The sequence below is a fragment of the Lactuca serriola genome, chromosome 3, assembly GCF_051521515.1.
Source record: "Lactuca serriola cultivar US96UC23 chromosome 3, Lser_US96UC23_V15, whole genome shotgun sequence".
Lineage (NCBI taxonomy): Eukaryota > Viridiplantae > Streptophyta > Magnoliopsida > Asterales > Asteraceae > Lactuca > Lactuca serriola.
In genome coordinates, this window is record NC_136410.1 from 44205386 (window position 1) to 44223025 (window position 17640).

Here is a 17640-nt window from a genome sequence, read left to right on the forward strand (position 1 = left end):
GTGTGGTTGGATGGACATTTTGATTCTGCTTTGTTTCAAATTTCTATATTTTCGGATTAAGTTCTGTTTTAGATTTCTAGATCGTCGATGAAGATGGAGGGGGTGGATCTAGGCATCTCTTTTCTCTATTTCATCCCTTTCTTACTAGATTTCTATATTTTCGGATCTGATGTCGCCTTGTTCCCTTAACATATCGGTGTTCTTACCAGATTGAACCAACAATTAAAGCCATTGAAGTTGCAGGTTTGTCGCTAGATACTACTTCTTCTCCCTCTCGTACCTATCGTAGCCACCATCGTGTTAGTTCAAATGTTTGAAGTCAAGATTATGTATGTGGATTCGAATACCGTAAGTTCAGTCCTGTTTTTTTATTTATTGAAGTTGATGCTTGAAATCAAGATTTGATGCAAGTGTGTTATGAATCATGTGGCAGTGTGGTTACAGTGAAAATCAAATGGTTGAAATCAAGATTACGTATGTGACTTTAGGTGGTTGAAGACGAGAAGAAAAGGGGATGAAGAGGAGACAAACCAGGTGGTAGTATGGTTATGGTGCAAATCAGAGTTTAGGGTATGAAAGGGAAAAGAACATGGTGAGGATGAAGATGCAAACTACAATTGGTTAGAGCAGATCGGTACCCTTTCGGTGACCCCCTTGATAAATCAATATTGTTTCAAGATAAAGGATTCGAAGATAATGTAAGAAGGGAAATAGAGGTCGAAAGGCGGCAGCTGCAGAGCGAGGGTGCAGCAAAAAGGTGGTCACTGGAGGGGAGGATTAGGAGTCACCGGAAACTGGAGAGGGAAGTCGAAGGCAGACTTGATCTGAAGATGAAGTTTAGCATGTATTTAGTGTAGAGAGAGAAAGATTATGTTTGATATTTTTATTTTTATTTATTTTAATAAACTATTAAAAATTAAAATATATATATAAGGTTATAATTGTCATTTTAAGTCGATCAGGGACCAAATTCGAAACAAAAACAAATCGTAAGGACCAGTTAAAAAAAACTGTTAGGGACCAACCGTGCACATGGAACCATGTGTAATTTACCCTAAATAATTATATTCCGCAGTATTCGACTAGTTATACATATACGTTGATTGAGATTCCTATCGTTACTTTACTAAACGTAACATAAAAACCGAACCAAAGGAAAACCACGCGTCGCAATACTACAAACCCGCAAAATATTTTGTATTATTTTCACCAACAGAAACAGGATTCGAACAGACTCATCGTGCTTTTGTCTCGTCACCTTTGGCTCGCCATTGATTCACCTTTACAGCCGGTGTATAGGAAAAGGCCAGGTACCTTCTTTTTCGATTTAAGATTTCTTCGCCGAATTTAGCTTAAAGGATGTACTTATGAATATTGCTTCAATTTTCATTGTTCACGGTTTTAATCTGTTCATAATTAGCTTTTGTACTTCACAGTTTGATGTCAGTAAACCTGTCTGTCAAACCTATGTGAAATTTTGCAAACCAAATCACGTATGCTTTGATGTCTTGTTGATTCCGTAGTTGACGTCACGAATTCGCGTCTGTATGTCGTATTATTTCTTCACATCTTTGCGATCGCACAATTGTTAACAAATTTATTGGCTTCGAGGGATTTCTGGATCTTAAAATTGTGATCGGTTCCTTTTGAAGCTTTTGGCGTTAAAGAGGAAAGATGTTGGGGATTATAAAACAAAAAGTCGGTGCCAGAGGTTTATCGGCTCCGGTAAACAAAACTCCAACATGCGTTTTGTAATATGAAAGTCCTGCGAGTGTTTGATAACATTTCCATAGCTCTGTTAACTTCTTATCCGTACTTTCAGGTATTTGGGGATTACATGCAGAGATTAAGCCCTATCGCATCAGCCATGAGACATTTCTCGTCTGCAACCAAAGATGTAATATGGATTCTTCTGATTTTACATATCAATCATATTGAACCAAAATGGGATTTAAACACTAATAGACCTTTGCATAGTGCTGAAATTAGGTTTTAGAGAAACTGGTATATATAGATTTAACTTCATATTGTTACAGATGACAGTAAGAGATGCTCTGAACTCTGCTCTTGATGAGGAAATGGCTGCTGATTCCAGTGTCTTTATCATGGGTGAAGAGGTAACTAGCTAGTACTGTGTTTATCATTATATATACAGAGAGTCTTTTGCCATAAGCCTCGTCTTCTTTGTGATGTGCAGGTTGGAGAATACCAGGGTGCATACAAGGTTAGAATTTCAAAAGCATTCCCACTTGATCTATCAAGTTTGTGTGTGTGTTTTGGTCTCATAATATTGGATTTGTTTATGCTTAGATAGATTACAAAAGGATTGTTACACAAGTATGGGCCTGAGAGAGTTGTTGACACCCCTATCACAGAGGTTAATTAATTAGTTATTCTTCTTCCTTTCATTTTGATCAATCTGTTGTTATCTTCTGTACATACATAAAATAAAAGTTAAAACAAGTTCATAAAACATAGTTTCCCATGTATATATTCAGGCTGGGTTCACAGGCCTTGCTGTTGGTGCTGCATATCATGGTTTGAAGCCTGTTATAGAGTTCATGACATTCAATTTCTCCATGCAGGTTACAATTTAGATCCCTCATTATATTCTTCCTGTTGAGTGTTGAATTGAAAGTTGTAATCTGATCAATCTTTAAACTTTTTGCAGGCAATTGATCATATCATCAACTCTGCAGCAAAGTCAAACTACATGTCTGCTGGTCAAATTAATGTGCCCATTGTTTTTAGAGGTCCAAATGGCGCTGCTGCTGGTGTTGGTGCCCAACATTCTCAAGTAAGATTCTTCTACTTCCTCTATCTCTTTTCTGTTGTTTTTTTTATAAAGCAATTAAGAATTTTACAAGACAATGTAAATTAAATGCAGTGTTATGGTGCATGGTATGGTGCAGTTCCTGGTTTAAAAGTTATTGTACCATACTCCTCTGAAGATGCACGTGGACTTTTAAAAGCTGCAATTAGAGACCCTGATCCTGTTGTTTTCCTTGAAAACGAAATATTGTGAGTAAAGGGTGTTTTTTTTTTCTTTATATTTTATAATTATTGACATTTTTGGTATATTCTATAGATATGGTGAGTCCTTCCCAGTTTCTGCTGAAGTCCTTGATCCAAACTTCTGCCTTCCGATAGGAAAAGCCAAGGTGATTGATAGAGATAGTATTTAAATTTCCACCATTCTATTTAATTTCCATTAGTTACCTCTTTTTTTTTTTTTGATAGATTGAAAGAGAAGGGAAAGATGTTACAATCACAGCTTACTCTAAGATGGTGGGCTTTGCTTTAAAGGTATGTCTCATCTCAGTCGGGACGCGTGTTATTTGTCTTGAGATTATTTTAATTATTTTTTAAAAAAATATATTATTAGGCTGCTGAAATACTTGAAAAAGATGGAATAAATGCGGAGGTAATAAATCTGAGGTGTATAAGGCCTCTTGATAGAGATACAATCAATGACTCAGTCAGGAAAACCAACAGGCTTGTTACTGTTGAGGAAGGGTTTCGTCAACATGGTGTTGGTGCTGAAATATGGTATTAGTTGATTAATAAGCTAGTTAAAAAAATGATTATTTATTATTATTATTATATAATTGCTTATTTTGTTTGTGTAGTGCAATGGTTGTTGAGGATAGCTTTGGTTATCTTGATGCACCTGTGGAGAGGATTGCTGGGGCTGATGTTCCAACGCCTTATGCTGCTAATCTTGAGAGATTGGCTTTTCCTCAGGTCACATTTTTATTCATTCATTCGTGTGTGTGTGTGTGTGTGTGTGTATATATATATATATATATATATATATATATATATATATATATATATATATATATATATATATATATATATGGTTGTAGAGTTGAGTGAGGGAGGAATTAATGATTATGTTGGTTTTAAATGGTTGAATGTGCAGATTGAGGATATTGTTCGTGCAACTAAGAGAGCTTGTTACAGATCTGCTTAATTCAAGATTCACAAGAGTGAATTTGGTTGGTTGCATTAGTTTAGATTTACAAGAGTGAGTTTTGTTACATATCTGCTTAATTGTTACAGAGCTTGTTATGATACATGAATACACGATTACATCCTGATTTTGATCAAAATAAAGTTGTTATAACCCGTGTATTACACTGTTAACAAATTAAAATAATATAAATAATAGAAAAGCATAGTTGTCTTGTGAAAGTAATACTTTTTGCATCCATGATTATTACACTTTAATTTTTGTTTAAATGCACAAATGAGACAAATTGAAAGTACATTGATTGAAAGAATAAACATAACTTATTGTACTTTGAAAGTTGATTGGTATAATCTCGATGAATTTTGTTTATTTTACAAACAAACAACCATACAAATACACATACACTAAGATACCTTTTGGTTTGTAAAAAAATAGAAATTATGGCTTACAAAACTACATTGAATTCGGAATTGAAGAATTAATTGATTAAAATCAAAGAACATATATGACATTTTAATAAGTTATTGAAATATTTTTTCAAAAAAAATAGTAAAAGCAACCACTTAGTTAAGTTGTGAAATAATTTTTTTTTTCTTTCAAAAAGTAGCAACTTATTTTTCTTTTATATCAAAAAATAGTAAGAGGAGCTGTTCATGTCAATTATAGCAATGTACTTTTAGAGTGCATTATTATTATAGGGTTATACCAAGACAATTAGATTCCCATTTATTAAAAATAGACATAGCACCATTGTTTTATCAGACATTAAGGTAATAGGTAATGTAAGAAACATCTTTATATGAAAATGGATTGCAAAGTTCATGATCAAAGAAAGTTTGACATTCGGCAACTTTGAAAACTCACTAGTTGGACGACGCTCTTGGCCTCTTTCAACCAAACTATTGTAATGGAAACCATTCTACACTTAAACGAAATGCAATAATAATGTGGGTTATGAGGAAAAAAAATTAATGATTTTAGGTTTCTACAATATGGAGTAATTTACCAAGTGATATTTGGTTCCCCCCACATGATTCACTGAATGTGTGTCTTGTCGTTATGACTAAAGCTACAAACTTGGCTAATGATGGTTGCGTTTGAATTGTTTAGTTACCTCACACCGATTACAATTATATAGAATTATAGCTCACGTAATAACCATTTTTAAATTACAAAAAATATACTATTGTTTTCTATTTTTAAATTAATGCATTTCTTCATACTTGGTGTATTGCGCACATTATAAATTTGGTCGTTCAGGTCAGATTCAGTTTATTGAATCTATAAAAACAAAGCTTTGAAGTATGTTAAAATCGATTTTTTTATTACAAAGTTAGGTATAATAACTATATAAAGTTTTGGAGGGATAGGGGCATTATCTAGTGGCATCGATACTAATAATAACAATACAACTAGATTTTATAATACTTTACGAAATAAAGGTAGTAAACCAGCACACATGTCACTTGATAGAATTCAACTCTTTTTATGATATATGTGGTAGAGGCAAAGTTTAAGGGTCCAATATATGTATCATGTATGTATAGAGCAACATTTCCAATTACTGAAAATGATTAAACCAGTTTCAATTCATCCATCCCCAACTATACAAAGAAAGAAGCACTTATCTGATTTAACAGGTAGTTAGCAAGTAGATGATTCTTCTATTTTGGAGCCAGCCTTTCAAGTGCCATGTCTTCATCACCACCTACAGCTTGCAATGTTGTCTTTACTAAAGCTTCTGGGAACCCCATTTCAACAAGCTTCTGAACCTGTATCCAACAACTTTTCTGATGAATACTATTTCATTTCTCAAACTATATTTGAACATACATGCATACCTTCACATTGAAATCAGCAGATGAACCCTTGGCAAACTCCTCAGTCCAACGCTTAGCTGTAGCAACAAATCTAGCATGATCATTGAGAACCTGCATTTGAAGAAAGTTAAACAACATGTATGATGAAAAATTGAAATTTTGAAAAGGAAAAGGAAAAAGAGGAATCAGTAGAAACCTGTTGAGCAACAACAGCATCTTGGGGATCATTGGGTTCTGGGACTGATAACAGAGCTTGTAAGGAAAGCAGAGCAGTTTTGAGGTTTAGAGCTGGACTCCAGTTGTTCTGTAGGATATCAAGACAGATAGCTCCTGTTTGGCTACTGATGTTTGGATGCCTAGGAATTAAAAATGGTTTACATCTTTAGAATGTATGTTAACTTGTGGAAAATGGTTAATAAGTTTTATTGTTCTTACCAAACTTTAGTAGTAAACTTCATTACAGGAGGTGCAAAGGGATAGCCATCTGCAAAATATCAAGGAAAATGAAAGCAGTGCTTACAGTTAGTGAACATTTATGAGAACTGTAGAAAAACAAGTTTTATGATTAAATAACTTGAAGATCACTATCAATGAAACTGTAAGAAAAATATCACAAAGTTAATCAAATCGCTGATGTGACAGTAATGAATAATTACACGTTAATCAAATCTAGAAACACACAATGTAAGATGTGGTTGGGGTTAGGGTTAGATCCATTGTAAGAAGTTATAGAAACAATTAGCTTCAAACGACGCAACCTTCAAATCTTAAAACATACAGCAGAGCAATTCAACTGTAATCAGTATCGGATGAAGTTATGATCACAATTAATGAGACTGTATCTACAAGTCACCATATAAGTTTATCAAGTTCTAAAGAACAATAACGGTTCTATCCAATACAAAATCCAGGCGTTCAATCAAGCTTCAATAGGTCGGTTGTTTTATAGATCAAGTTTGATCGACAGATTTCAGCACTTGCAGTGAATAAAATCAAACACGAAATTAACACAGAATCGCAATTACGCGCACACACACACACGTATCGACAAATAAGCAATAATCTAGGTAAAATTACAGAAATATGTAGAGATAATGATAGAAAGAGAGGACGGACCGGGCAAAGTAATGTCGACATGGAACATTCCTCCCTCGTAAGGGGAGGAGACAGGGCCGGGGATGATTGCGGTGAGGTGGCGAATGTTCTTCTCGTCCGGCAGTAAACTCATGCCTACGATGCTTTGATCTTTTCTCAAATTCATCACTTCTCTGTAAACCCTAGAGGCGTTACTCATTTTCTCACAGAAGATTGTAGAACAGATGAAACCGAAGAATTTTCTCGATGTGGCTGCAGTGGTGGGGGTTTGCGAGTGTGAAGAACCTTTAATACTTTGTTGCGGATTTTGGAGAAAAAGAAAGAACAAGAAAGTCGTTATTTCTAACGGTTTTTCTGTTTTTCTTGCATATAAATTAGGAGGGAAAAATAATTTCAGAATTTTAGAATTATTATATTTTCCTTTTACCTAATAATTTAATTAAAAAAAAAAAACTATAGGTAACAAATTGTTTTAAGGTCAAATGATAAAAATCCATTACCACACCATGGAATAAGGTTGGAAGAAGTCTTTTTTTATTTATTTATTTATTTATTTTAAATCTAGGGATGAGCATCGGAACCGGGTACCCGTTTTTGGAACCGGAACTGCCTTGGAACTGCCGGTTTTGGAACCGGAACTGCCTTAAGCGGTTCCGGTTCCGGTTCTCGTTTTTTCGGAACCGCTACCCGCTGGGTACCCGCCGGAACCGGTTAATATATATATATATATATATATATATATATATATATATATATATATATATATATATATATATATATATATATATATATATATATATATATAAAGACAGACAAAACCGGACCAATATATATTCTAAACTGGTCTAAGTAACACACATATTTATATGAGATAATATATATATATATATATATATATATATATATATATATATATATATATATATATATTATCTCATATAAATATGTGTGTTACTTAGACCAGTTTAGAATATATATTGGTCCGGTTTTGTCTGTCTTTGGTCCGAATTGACTTGATTTGAATCGAACTAAATTGCGGTTTTATCGACAAAAATTAACAAAATTAATGTAACCTGGTTACCCGGAACCGGAACCGCTCTAGGCAGTTCTTAAATGTTTGGAACCAGTCCCGGAACCGGCGGTGGTTCCGGGACTGGTTCCAAACATTTAAGAACTGCCTAGAGCGGTTCCGGTTCCGGGACTGGTTCCAAACATTTAAGAACTGCCTAGAGCGGTTCCGGTTCCGGTTCTAACTTTCTAGGAACCGCCGGTTCCGGTTCCGGTTCTCGCCAAATGAGGCGGGTACCCACCTATGTTCATCCCTATTTAAATCTATATTTTCCATCACAAACAAAATTCATTAACACTACAACAAGATTTGACATCTAGTAGACTAGCGTTAATTATATTAGTATGTATAATTTAATAATAGAAAAACTCATTTATAAATAATCAAAGAATATAATTAGCAATTAAATAGTGACACTAGCCAACTAACGGATTAGCATAGATTGTTGATGAAACAATATGTAAAAAAAACGTTTTTGCCCCCTTATGACACGAATCTCATTTGGTCTCACACCTCGCACATTCTCAAGACCGACCTTACTCTTCCAAGTGACTCGGATTTTTTTTCATAAATTCCCATATAATGTTATTAATTTTTCACCAAATATTTTTATTAAAACACTCATGTAAAATTTAACTTTTCATTTTGTAGAAGAAAACCCAATAAATTTTAAAAATTCTTATTGTTATATAAAATTTTATTTTATTGAATGCAAGCTCGGAAGTTAGGATTGAAGGTCAATTAAATTTATACTATAAAAACAATGTGTTGGAAAAAACCCTCGTAAAAAATCCAATTAAATTTATATTTTAAGAATAGTTTGTTAAGGGAAAAAAAACATACACAAAAGCAGCGCCATTGACCGTTTTATTTGGAATTAAAAGTTCACATAAAAGGTCCAAGGTGGGAATTAAGGCCCTTATACCAACTGAACTAGATGCGTATAATTTTCAATACGTTATTATTAATACAATATGAAATAAAAAATACAGCAAAAACTTAGGGCTTACTTTTTTCAGGGCATGTGTTGTCGCACACTTTGAACTCTCTTAGAGTCAGCCATGTCCATGTCTACAATAGGACGTAAACCCTGAACCTTTAGTTGAGAAACACTCATTAATCAATCTCTCTACTCCTTATACCACTAGGCCAAATGCATTTTAGTAAAAAAGGTACGTTTATAGAATCAAGAAACAAATAAATAGAAATGTAATTCCATGTGTCTTTAAGAGTTATAAAAGTCAATATATACTTGATAGATTATGTACTGTTAATTTCCTGGTTTCACAATTAATTTTCCAGCTTTCAACTTTCAATTGTGTATATCATCACCTTTGACAACTGATAAAAAGTTTAATTATTATTTTCAAAATATTAGGGCAATCAACTTATGTATGTAGCCAAATGAGGCTAGCCTGGTCGGTAGAGAGTAATACTATACCTCTTGGAACAGAAGCCTCAAGTTCGAACATGGGTAAGAAAATTCTAAGGAGCTCACCAACATAATAACCAACTAACTGCCGTCCAAATAAAAACTTATGCATGTGCTTCATAAAGAGAGAATCTGATTTTTAAAAGAAATCAAAAGTGCATTTTTAACTTTTGGTTTAGGTTCGTGTTCGGTTTTTTTGGTAATATAGAGAACCGATAGTACCGATTCTAGCATCAGGTATAAATTGAAAATCGGGGTTTCTGGCAATATAATATACATGTACGCACTTCAGGTTTGGTCTGGTTCTGGTTCTATTTACGTGCTTTCTCATCAACCAATGTGTCTCTCCACGTAATCAATGAATTTACTTCCAAGTTATAAACTTTAAAGTTTAAACAATGGTAAATCATACAATTTGGAGGAGGACCAATCAAACCAAAGGTTCCCTATGTAGAGTGAAAGTGTGCTAAGTTCAGAATCCTGTACTTTCTTCATGGAGTTCTACATCTCAACCGCTGGACCTTCATCATTAGAGCCAATTTATAAGCTTTATGCAACACTAATGAAAGTGTTTGATAGCCCAAGCATGATGTGAGGCCAAAACGTAATAACCCAAGTGAAATGTTAACATAATAATGAAGACATTGTGGTACGATGATGAAGATATCAAATGATAAATATATTATTTTGATGTGAATAACATGCAAGACCTTTTCTGGTGAGACACAATAGCATATGAGAGAGAAAAATACAGATATTAATAACTAAGTATATTACAAAGAACAAAGCTAATAACACATACCATTATCAAAACAGTAAATATGATATCTAACAACCAGCAATGCATCAGTTATTGGTATCCCTCCCACAAGAACTGGATTTTTAACAAAAAACTTATTTAAAATACCACAAAAATAAGTCTTAATATGCCAACCTTAAAAATGACAAATTCTTGAATCAAAAGCATAAAAGACACTCAATTATATTGAGCCAACATACTAAGATTCGGTTGTTTGGAATAACTTCTCAATATCAGCAACTGTGCTTTCAGCTTCAACAACTTCAGGTCCTTCCTTTTGCTTCAATTCCTCCAACTCAGCCTGAAACCAGAATATGGGAAAGTCAAATGCAAGAAATAGCAATACACTTTCATTAATTTTTATTATAGGATGCTGTAAAACACAAATATATTGAAAGTACATCGCTATTTCTTGCATTTAATCGAAAAAGAAAAAAAAATACCAATATCGCTTTTAAGTCAGCTAGTGAGGACTCCAGGCGTTTGCGACAATCAGGAATCATCATCCTTGATTCACCAAGCACATTTTCCTGTTTCAATAAATCAAAAGGGAAAGACTCTTTGATCAATGAATAAATCTCATTTTTTTCACAGCTCTTTATGTATTCATCTTTCTTGCAATCTCACTAAATGAAGAAACATTAACAAAAAAAAAAACTAGCAAGAAATGAATAGTGTATTTGTATTAATCAAAAGACAGTTTACCTGTTGTTTAAGATCATAAGGGTCAGCACCCTTCTCCTTCATGCTAGCTGTCTTGGCTGCCTCCCTCTCAACCTCTTTTTCATAAGAGTGTAGCTCCTTCACAATGCGTTTGCATGCTGCTGTCTTGATTTTCAGATTTCTAATAGTTGCCATATTTTCTTATAGTAATGGCTGCTGTATATCCAAGATATTTGTAGATAAAAAAATATTTCACTTTACACTTTACACTTTACAACAATATATCACTTCCATATAAAAAGTAGTCTGTTTCAAATTTTAGAACTATAAGCCTATTTGCAGATTAAAAGTTGACATATACGTTTCGAATCATGGCTTTCTAAGTGTAGCAGACTCAAATCGGCCATTTTTTCACAGAAAGCACACTTATATAGAACAATTTTCCTCAATTTTGAAGTAAGAAAAGGTAACTGTAACAATCCATCCACCATTTTTACTGATTATCAATTATTAGGGGTTGTTTGATTATGCCTCGGCTATCCTAAATGATGAAAATGACCATTTTACTCTTCTGTTTTTGTTCTAGATAGAATTTATCTTTTTGATAGAAATATAACATAATTATATATAATGACCATTTTACCATTCACGTTAGAAGTGCATAACATCAAATGAAGCACTGATATCCAAAAAAAAAAAAAAACAAGAACCACTTTTGCAATGACATTTTACTACTTGGAATTGCATTTGAAAATTGATTAAATAAATTAATTGATTCAAAAAGTATCACATGACTTGCCAAAATTTTGACTTCAATTCTCATGTGATCATCTCCTCCAACATAAACGCACACATGATCAACACTAGAAGAAAGTTGGAATCTTTTTTTCAAAATACTACTGCCATTTTGTATTACAACTGTAATGCCAGTTGCCAATCTTTTTTCCTTGTATGTCTTTACCAGTCTCAAGAGAGATTCTGATCATATGTACATATTTCAATTGATGCTTATGTACATTTGTTTGAGAGAAATAATTTAAGATTTCCAGAAATTGTAAAGAAGAGGTATTTACTAATATACAGGTACTTTATTAACAATGAATGGATAAAAATACTATAACATCAGTAATGTAATATTATTAATGCAAATGGCATTTTGTCAAACAGATGACGTGCAGGAATGTAAATAGCTAAATGCTACTATTATCAATAAGCCATTTTATTTGATGCCAAGAGAATTAACACCATTTCTTGTAAAATGCCACCCTATTAAAGAAAGGGATAATTTTTATCATATGAAGCACATTTGAAACTGAATACCAGATCATATACATATGCAAATAATGCAATAATCCGTATTCATGATTAGAGAGGATATGGTATTGTATTATAAAATTCGACCAGGCACAAGATGGATTAAAACACACACACACACACACACACACACACACACACCAAGAAGCAATCAGTTAAGAGGCAATAACTTTTAACTATGCAATTCAGTTAGGAGCACAAACGAAGAACAAGCCAGGATGTAGAAAGAAGCGATGGTGAGGCCAGAAGAAGCCGCTGGCGGAGGAGTGGCAGAGGAAGGCGATGGAGTGGCAGAGGAAGGCGATGGAGAGGCAGGAAGAAGGCGGAGCCGGCGCTGGGCGGAGGTGGGAGAAGCCGGCGCCTGGAAGAGTTGACGAGGTGAGAGGAGTGTCTAGGGCAAGTATCGGTTGGATGTTGGAGCAACCAGACCTCAACCAGACGTGAAGGTGTGGATCATAACGTATGAAACTACAAATTACTACTAAAACCCAGCAATCGTTGGAAACTCAATAGCCCTTCATTTGACAATGAATTAACAAATATGATGACTGGATCAAGGAGAAGAGTAAGATGTAAAGAAGTGTCCTACAAAACTTCAGTACTACATTTGGAGATCACGAGATCAACGTACTACATATGAGAAAACCTAATTTTGACAAATACGCAGCATAATCATTCAAATTTTCTGATAACTGTGAAACAGATCAACAAGGTTGGAGAACATGTACCTGTAATGGTGAATCGGGCGATGATCTGCAAATAGCAGGTGCTTTGATCGTTGCCCTCACTCTATCCCCTGGCAATCTTCACTCTTCAGACTGAGTTCATTTGTTTTACTAGAGATGATTCAGTCACTCACTTGGGCTGGACTCCAAGCAAGCATCTGGGTCCTTGGTGCCCTAAACTAAAGCCACTTTCAAATTAAATAATATATGTATTTTTAAATCTTTTTAGAAAAAATGATGTGTAATTTGGTTCCATTGGAATTACATGGAATTGGAATCTAATTTCATCATTTTCCTTTGTTTGGTTCAAACTTTCGAAAGGAATTAGATTTCTAAATGAGTCAAATTTTTCTTCCAACGAGGCAAAATAAATTTCATCTAAAAACTTAAGTAATTAAAATTTCTTTCAAATGAGAATGTTGAATGTTACCATATTATCCATTTTACTTTTAACACTACATATGAAACCTATCTATCGCCGCCACCACTGCCACCTCCACCTCCACCTCCTCCACCACCCACCAGTGGCGAACCTTAGTGGTGCCTTGGGGTCCCGGGCCACTGCTCCGACGCCGACACGTAGTGTAAAAAAAAATTTAATGTTTTTTTTATTAGGTGCGCCGGCTTAAAACACGAGTGACACTACTAATATATATTTATTTGGGAAAAAAATTTAGTGTCACCCCTACGAAAATGTTCTGCGTCTGCCACTGCCACCCATCACCACCGCTACACACCACCACCACCTACCATCACCACTACCGGTACCTCCATTACCACCACCCTCCATCCACTAGTACCATCACCTCCACCACCGCTGACCACTGCCACCGCTACCTACCACATTATCACCACCTCCGCCACGACCACCACCTTCTCCACCACCGTTACCACCCGATACACAACACCTCTACCATCACCCACCACCGCCACAACCACCCAACACCACCACTATCACCATCACTCTCCGCCTCCACCACCTGTACCACCACACTACCTTCCACCACTCACCACCGTGACCATACCATCACTGCCACTACCACCGTCATCACCTTCGCCACCAACACCAACACCTTCACCACCACCGTTACTACCACAATTGTCACCTCCATCACTACACCACCTACCACCTCCGCCACTACTCATGACTGCCACCATAACCATCACAATTACTACCAACACCATCATCACCTCCGCCACTACCCACCATCATCTCCGTCGCCATCATCACCACTATTTCCACCATCAACATCATTGGCACCATCACTATCATTTACTAATTTTATAATTTATATAATATATTTTACATATAAGTTATAAAACAAAGTAAATAAAGCAAAAAAAAAATCTTGTTATTTTATATTATTTCATTTCCATTTTCTGCCAACCAAACATAATATAGAATTTGATTCAAATTTCATTTCTACCAACCAAACATAATATAGAATTGGATTGCAATTCCTGACACATTCCAATTCCTTAACAAATTCCAATTCCATCAAAAACATTATGCGAACCAAACGCCACCTGAAATTCTTCTATAAATGTTGGTCCAATACGAATTGCAAAACTTCATTTAGCAATTTTTATTCATGTTTTTTTTATATAAAAAATAGCTATTGATTTATAAAAAAATAGTTTAAATTTAATCAAATGGTTTTTTGTATGTTATAAACTTAACTACTCACAAATCAAACATCAGAATTATAATAATAAAACTCATGTGAATTGGTACAAATCTTTTGTTTATTGCTTCAGTTTCTTTATTTCCTGCTTTCTAAGGTTGACAATTTTGGTCGTTGATTCGTGTTTATTAACAACAGCGATAGCAATAATAGTTAAAAACTAAAAGTAAAAAAAAAAACACACACATCTGCAGAACTATAACAATTTATTTAATTCACATAAGCAAACAAAAAAAAATACAAATGTATGGTCAATATCAGCTACCAGTTCAACCCGTATTTGTCATATAAATGGAAACTAAAGTTGAAAACTTCTAATACAAAAAGGAAACATGCAAATTAATAAATAAAACTTTTAATTCTAAAAGGGAAATAATTCGTACAGAACAGTTTTTATCTACACACAACAATTCATGCTTTATGGAGTTGTACAATATAATATTTTAGTTTTTAATGCATAAATTGTTGTGTATGGAAAAAATTTGTTGTGTACAAATCAGTTCTAATTGTAAAAAGATATTAGAAAAAATAGAATAAATATTTTAGATAATTAATTGATCTAAAACAATACTAAATCATTACTATATATATTAAAACCAAAATTAATTACAATTAGCATTTTCTTTTATATCATGTTTTCAATTCCTTTATATTAATCGTTTTTTGTCATTGTTTTTAGTCATATTTATTGATCACTGTTACAAATCAGAAATTATTGATTTTTTTTTAATTTATTTGTTACATAATTATTTTAAGCATTTAGTTGATAATCAATTTCACATTAAAAAGTCGCATTTTTCAGTTAAAGAAATAGAAATGGAGAAATCTAAACAATATGCAAGTACTAATAACACCAATTTTGTTCGATCTTTGCATCATTGCGTGATCCACCTTCAAAGGTTTACCCATATCACATTTTTTATGTTACATATACTTGAAATTCACTCGGACTTTTATACAGACAAAAAAACATTCAACATAAAAGAATGCAAAGACATGACAACATTGTAAACTTATAATAATAGTTCATGATTATGCAGGCAATGCAAAACTTGGTTGATACCAACTTGGAGGATCCATCACCAAACATGCATCATTCTTCTCAAAATCAGCAAGCTACATCAATTACATAGATTATATTATGTTTTATAAATTAAATAAATAAATGATTGAGCAAATACCTTCTCATTGCAATGAGGGCAATAATGATACTTGTGCCAAAGGCAATCCATTGATGGACAAAGAAAGCATACTCCAAGCATGAATGGTGTCACACAACCAACAAAAGCAGCCAGACTTATCTTTGATCTATAAAACATTATTACAGAAAACATTACACTACAACTGACTAATCAGGATAAAACTATACACAACACAATTTGTTCACATTTTTAATCCACAAGAAAAACGAACATCAAATAAAGCAAATGGAATCTATATATAAGCTGCACAGTATGTGGTATTTTCATGCTAGAATGTATATGTATATGGATCTAAATCTATATATGTACATCCATGTGGCAATATATTTATGTTGCAATGTATATGTATATGGCATATGTGAATTTATGTTGCAATGTATATTATGACTATATGTTGGAATCTATATGTAGGAGCCATTTCTCTAAGAAAATGACAAACTCGAATTTCCTATAGCCCAACAGCTTTTAATTCAATACATACGTGCAACAGCCTTTCATTAACATGATTAGTCACATTAACTAGTAATCCGACTGTTGATGATAGGTATTTCAGAAGCTTTAATGTTTTATCACTTAACATAGTGATTTTCCTTAAGTGTTACATATACATATTTGATTTTTCTAGTTATCAATCAGAGATTTACAGAGTCAAAACGCTTCCTCAACGGAGAAAAGTTGGTTCCATTACCAAAAGTTAAACAGGAACCTTCAGTGATTGATGAAGGCATAAAGCAAAACAACATAAATGAATGATGAAACTCAGACCATTCTGTATAACGGAAAATCGAATTACAATACAGATTCATCTTATCTAAGGACCAACAATTGAGGAACAGATCAATTTTTACGGTTTGTTCTCTATATAGTGATTGCATCTTATCTTGTAAAGCCATGAAACGCCCTAAAAGGGTAAGGAATCGATATGAATACCTGACGCTGGTGAGACCGGAGCTGCCACAGAAGGCGCAGTTAATGGGAGCGGGAGTGTCTCTATAAATCGTCTGCTGAAGAGGCACACCTTTGGGATCACCGACGACGGCGTTGGGAGGGATCTGGCCGGATTGATATTGATTATTTCCGACATAGTATTGCTGTGGTGGAGGAGGTTGGTAATTGGGGTTATTTCCGACATAGTATTGCTGTTGTGGAGGAGCGTAAACAGGAGGATGTTGGTAATTGGAATTGTAGGGGATCCCCATCACCGGTTCTTCTTTCTTGTTCTCCATCTTTGACGACACCGATGGATCAATTACTCCGATCAATTTGTAAAAGACGCGTTATAGGGAGTGGTTGGGGGCTTACCGAAATCAAATAGACTTTCAACAATGGAATCGTACGCAAATATGAATTATATAGAGGAGATGTAAGCTGCGAAGATGGTCGTGGATGACGGTTTATACAAGTCTTGTGTTTGTGTTCACTTCATTTTTTCAGGGCTCTTCCAGAGCATCTAATTTTACTGGACATTTTTGCCCTTCATCATATCTTTGTATTTACTGTTTGTTATGATTTATTACGTCTTAATTAAATAGTTGTCTTTATTTATCGGAAAAAACATATCGCCAAATGTTATTTTGAATTTAAAAAAAGAAAATTCAGTAATCTAACCAATTTTTAAATGTGTATTTGAAGAAAATAATCAATTGTTTTTAGCAAAAATTGACAACTTTGTGAAAAAACGCTTTTTTTTACCAATTTTGGAACGGAATTCCATATTCCGGACTAAAATTTCGGATTTCCGAAGAAAAAGAAACTCCGGAATTTCAAGAAACAAGTCCGAATTCCAAAGAACAATTCCGAAATTCAAAAAATAAATAGTTTTTTACTTAGATTTAATAAAAAATTAAGCAAACATAGTAA

General features: G+C 34.0%; 4 protein-coding genes across 7 annotated transcripts; 1 reads left to right on the forward strand and 3 right to left on the reverse strand.

Annotated features, from left to right (window-relative positions):
* The first annotated feature begins 1138 nt into the window (after nt 1-1138).
* On the forward strand, nt 1139-4135 carry LOC145092079 (pyruvate dehydrogenase E1 component subunit beta-1, mitochondrial-like). Of its 3 annotated transcripts, XM_079029971.1 has the most exons (15): nt 1139-1310; nt 1437-1545; nt 1653-1725; nt 1823-1897; nt 2037-2117; nt 2198-2224; nt 2315-2377; nt 2499-2585; nt 2672-2797; nt 2888-3021; nt 3089-3161; nt 3241-3306; nt 3386-3549; nt 3630-3744; nt 3926-4135. In XM_079029971.1, the coding sequence occupies exons 3-15, from the start codon at nt 1675-1677 to the stop codon at nt 3974-3976; spliced, it is 1113 nt and encodes a 370-aa protein (XP_078886097.1). In that variant the 5' UTR covers nt 1139-1310; nt 1437-1545; nt 1653-1674; the 3' UTR covers nt 3977-4135. The 3 variants fall into 3 exon arrangements, with proteins under 3 accessions (XP_078886097.1, XP_078886096.1, XP_078886095.1); XM_079029970.1 differs by having other exon boundaries at nt 1524-1725; XM_079029969.1 differs by lacking the exon at nt 1437-1545.
* Nucleotides 4136-5481: 1346 nt separating this feature from the next.
* On the reverse strand, nt 5482-7200 carry LOC145094385 (ubiquitin-conjugating enzyme E2 27-like). Its single transcript, XM_079032604.1, has 5 exons — nt 6913-7200; nt 6232-6280; nt 5993-6152; nt 5818-5907; nt 5482-5748 (listed from the first exon to the last, which is right to left on the reverse strand). Exons 1-5 carry the CDS (start codon nt 7088-7090, stop codon nt 5641-5643), a joined length of 585 nt encoding a protein of 194 aa, XP_078888730.1. The 5' UTR covers nt 7091-7200; the 3' UTR covers nt 5482-5640.
* Nucleotides 7201-10165: 2965 nt separating this feature from the next.
* KIS (tubulin folding cofactor A (KIESEL)) lies at nt 10166-13036 on the reverse strand. Of its 2 annotated transcripts, none has more exons than XM_079029973.1 (4): nt 12897-13036; nt 10897-11067; nt 10635-10721; nt 10166-10492 (listed from the first exon to the last, which is right to left on the reverse strand). In XM_079029973.1, exons 2-4 carry the CDS (start codon nt 11047-11049, stop codon nt 10391-10393), a joined length of 342 nt encoding a protein of 113 aa, XP_078886099.1. In that variant the 5' UTR covers nt 11050-11067; nt 12897-13036; the 3' UTR covers nt 10166-10390. The 2 variants fall into 2 exon arrangements, with proteins under 2 accessions (XP_078886099.1, XP_078886098.1); XM_079029972.1 differs by having other exon boundaries at nt 10897-11070.
* A 2390-nt stretch (nt 13037-15426) lies between these two features.
* GILP (GSH-induced LITAF domain protein) lies at nt 15427-17217 on the reverse strand. Its single transcript, XM_079029974.1, has 3 exons — nt 16711-17217; nt 15760-15886; nt 15427-15694 (listed from the first exon to the last, which is right to left on the reverse strand). Exons 1-3 carry the CDS (start codon nt 17004-17006, stop codon nt 15611-15613), a joined length of 507 nt encoding a protein of 168 aa, XP_078886100.1. The 5' UTR covers nt 17007-17217; the 3' UTR covers nt 15427-15610.
* Between the last annotated feature and the right edge of the window lie 423 nt (nt 17218-17640).

What these genes read in the sequence shown, in the direction of transcription:
- KIS (XM_079029973.1), bottom strand. Translation starts at nt 11,049, where the DNA reads ATGGCAACTATTAGAAATCTGAAAATCAAGACAGCAGCATGCAAACGC. An exon ending in CTTATGATCTTAAACAACAG is followed by an intron (nt 10,722 to 10,896) that starts GTAAACTGTCTT and finishes TTATTGAAACAG; the next exon opens with GAAAATGTGCTTGGTGAATC. An exon ending in CTGACTTAAAAGCGATATTG is followed by an intron (nt 10,493 to 10,634) that starts GTATTTTTTTTT and finishes TTCTGGTTTCAG; the next exon opens with GCTGAGTTGGAGGAATTGAA.
- LOC145094385 (XM_079032604.1), bottom strand. Translation starts at nt 7,090, where the DNA reads ATGAGTAACGCCTCTAGGGTTTACAGAGAAGTGATGAATTTGAGAAAA. An exon ending in TGTCGACATTACTTTGCCCG is followed by an intron (nt 6,281 to 6,912) that starts GTCCGTCCTCTC and finishes GATATTTTGCAG; the next exon opens with ATGGCTATCCCTTTGCACCT. An exon ending in ATGCTGTTGTTGCTCAACAG is followed by an intron (nt 5,908 to 5,992) that starts GTTTCTACTGAT and finishes CTTCAAATGCAG; the next exon opens with GTTCTCAATGATCATGCTAG.
- LOC145092079 (XM_079029971.1), top strand. Translation starts at nt 1,675, where the DNA reads ATGTTGGGGATTATAAAACAAAAAGTCGGTGCCAGAGGTTTATCGGCT. An exon ending in CCAGAGGTTTATCGGCTCCG is followed by an intron (nt 1,726 to 1,822) that starts GTAAACAAAACT and finishes CCGTACTTTCAG; the next exon opens with GTATTTGGGGATTACATGCA. An exon ending in TTCCTTGAAAACGAAATATT is followed by an intron (nt 3,022 to 3,088) that starts GTGAGTAAAGGG and finishes TATATTCTATAG; the next exon opens with ATATGGTGAGTCCTTCCCAG.
- GILP (XM_079029974.1), bottom strand. Translation starts at nt 17,006, where the DNA reads ATGGAGAACAAGAAAGAAGAACCGGTGATGGGGATCCCCTACAATTCC. An exon ending in TCCGGTCTCACCAGCGTCAG is followed by an intron (nt 15,887 to 16,710) that starts GTATTCATATCG and finishes AATGTTTTATAG; the next exon opens with ATCAAAGATAAGTCTGGCTG. An exon ending in GCCCTCATTGCAATGAGAAG is followed by an intron (nt 15,695 to 15,759) that starts GTATTTGCTCAA and finishes TAATTGATGTAG; the next exon opens with CTTGCTGATTTTGAGAAGAA.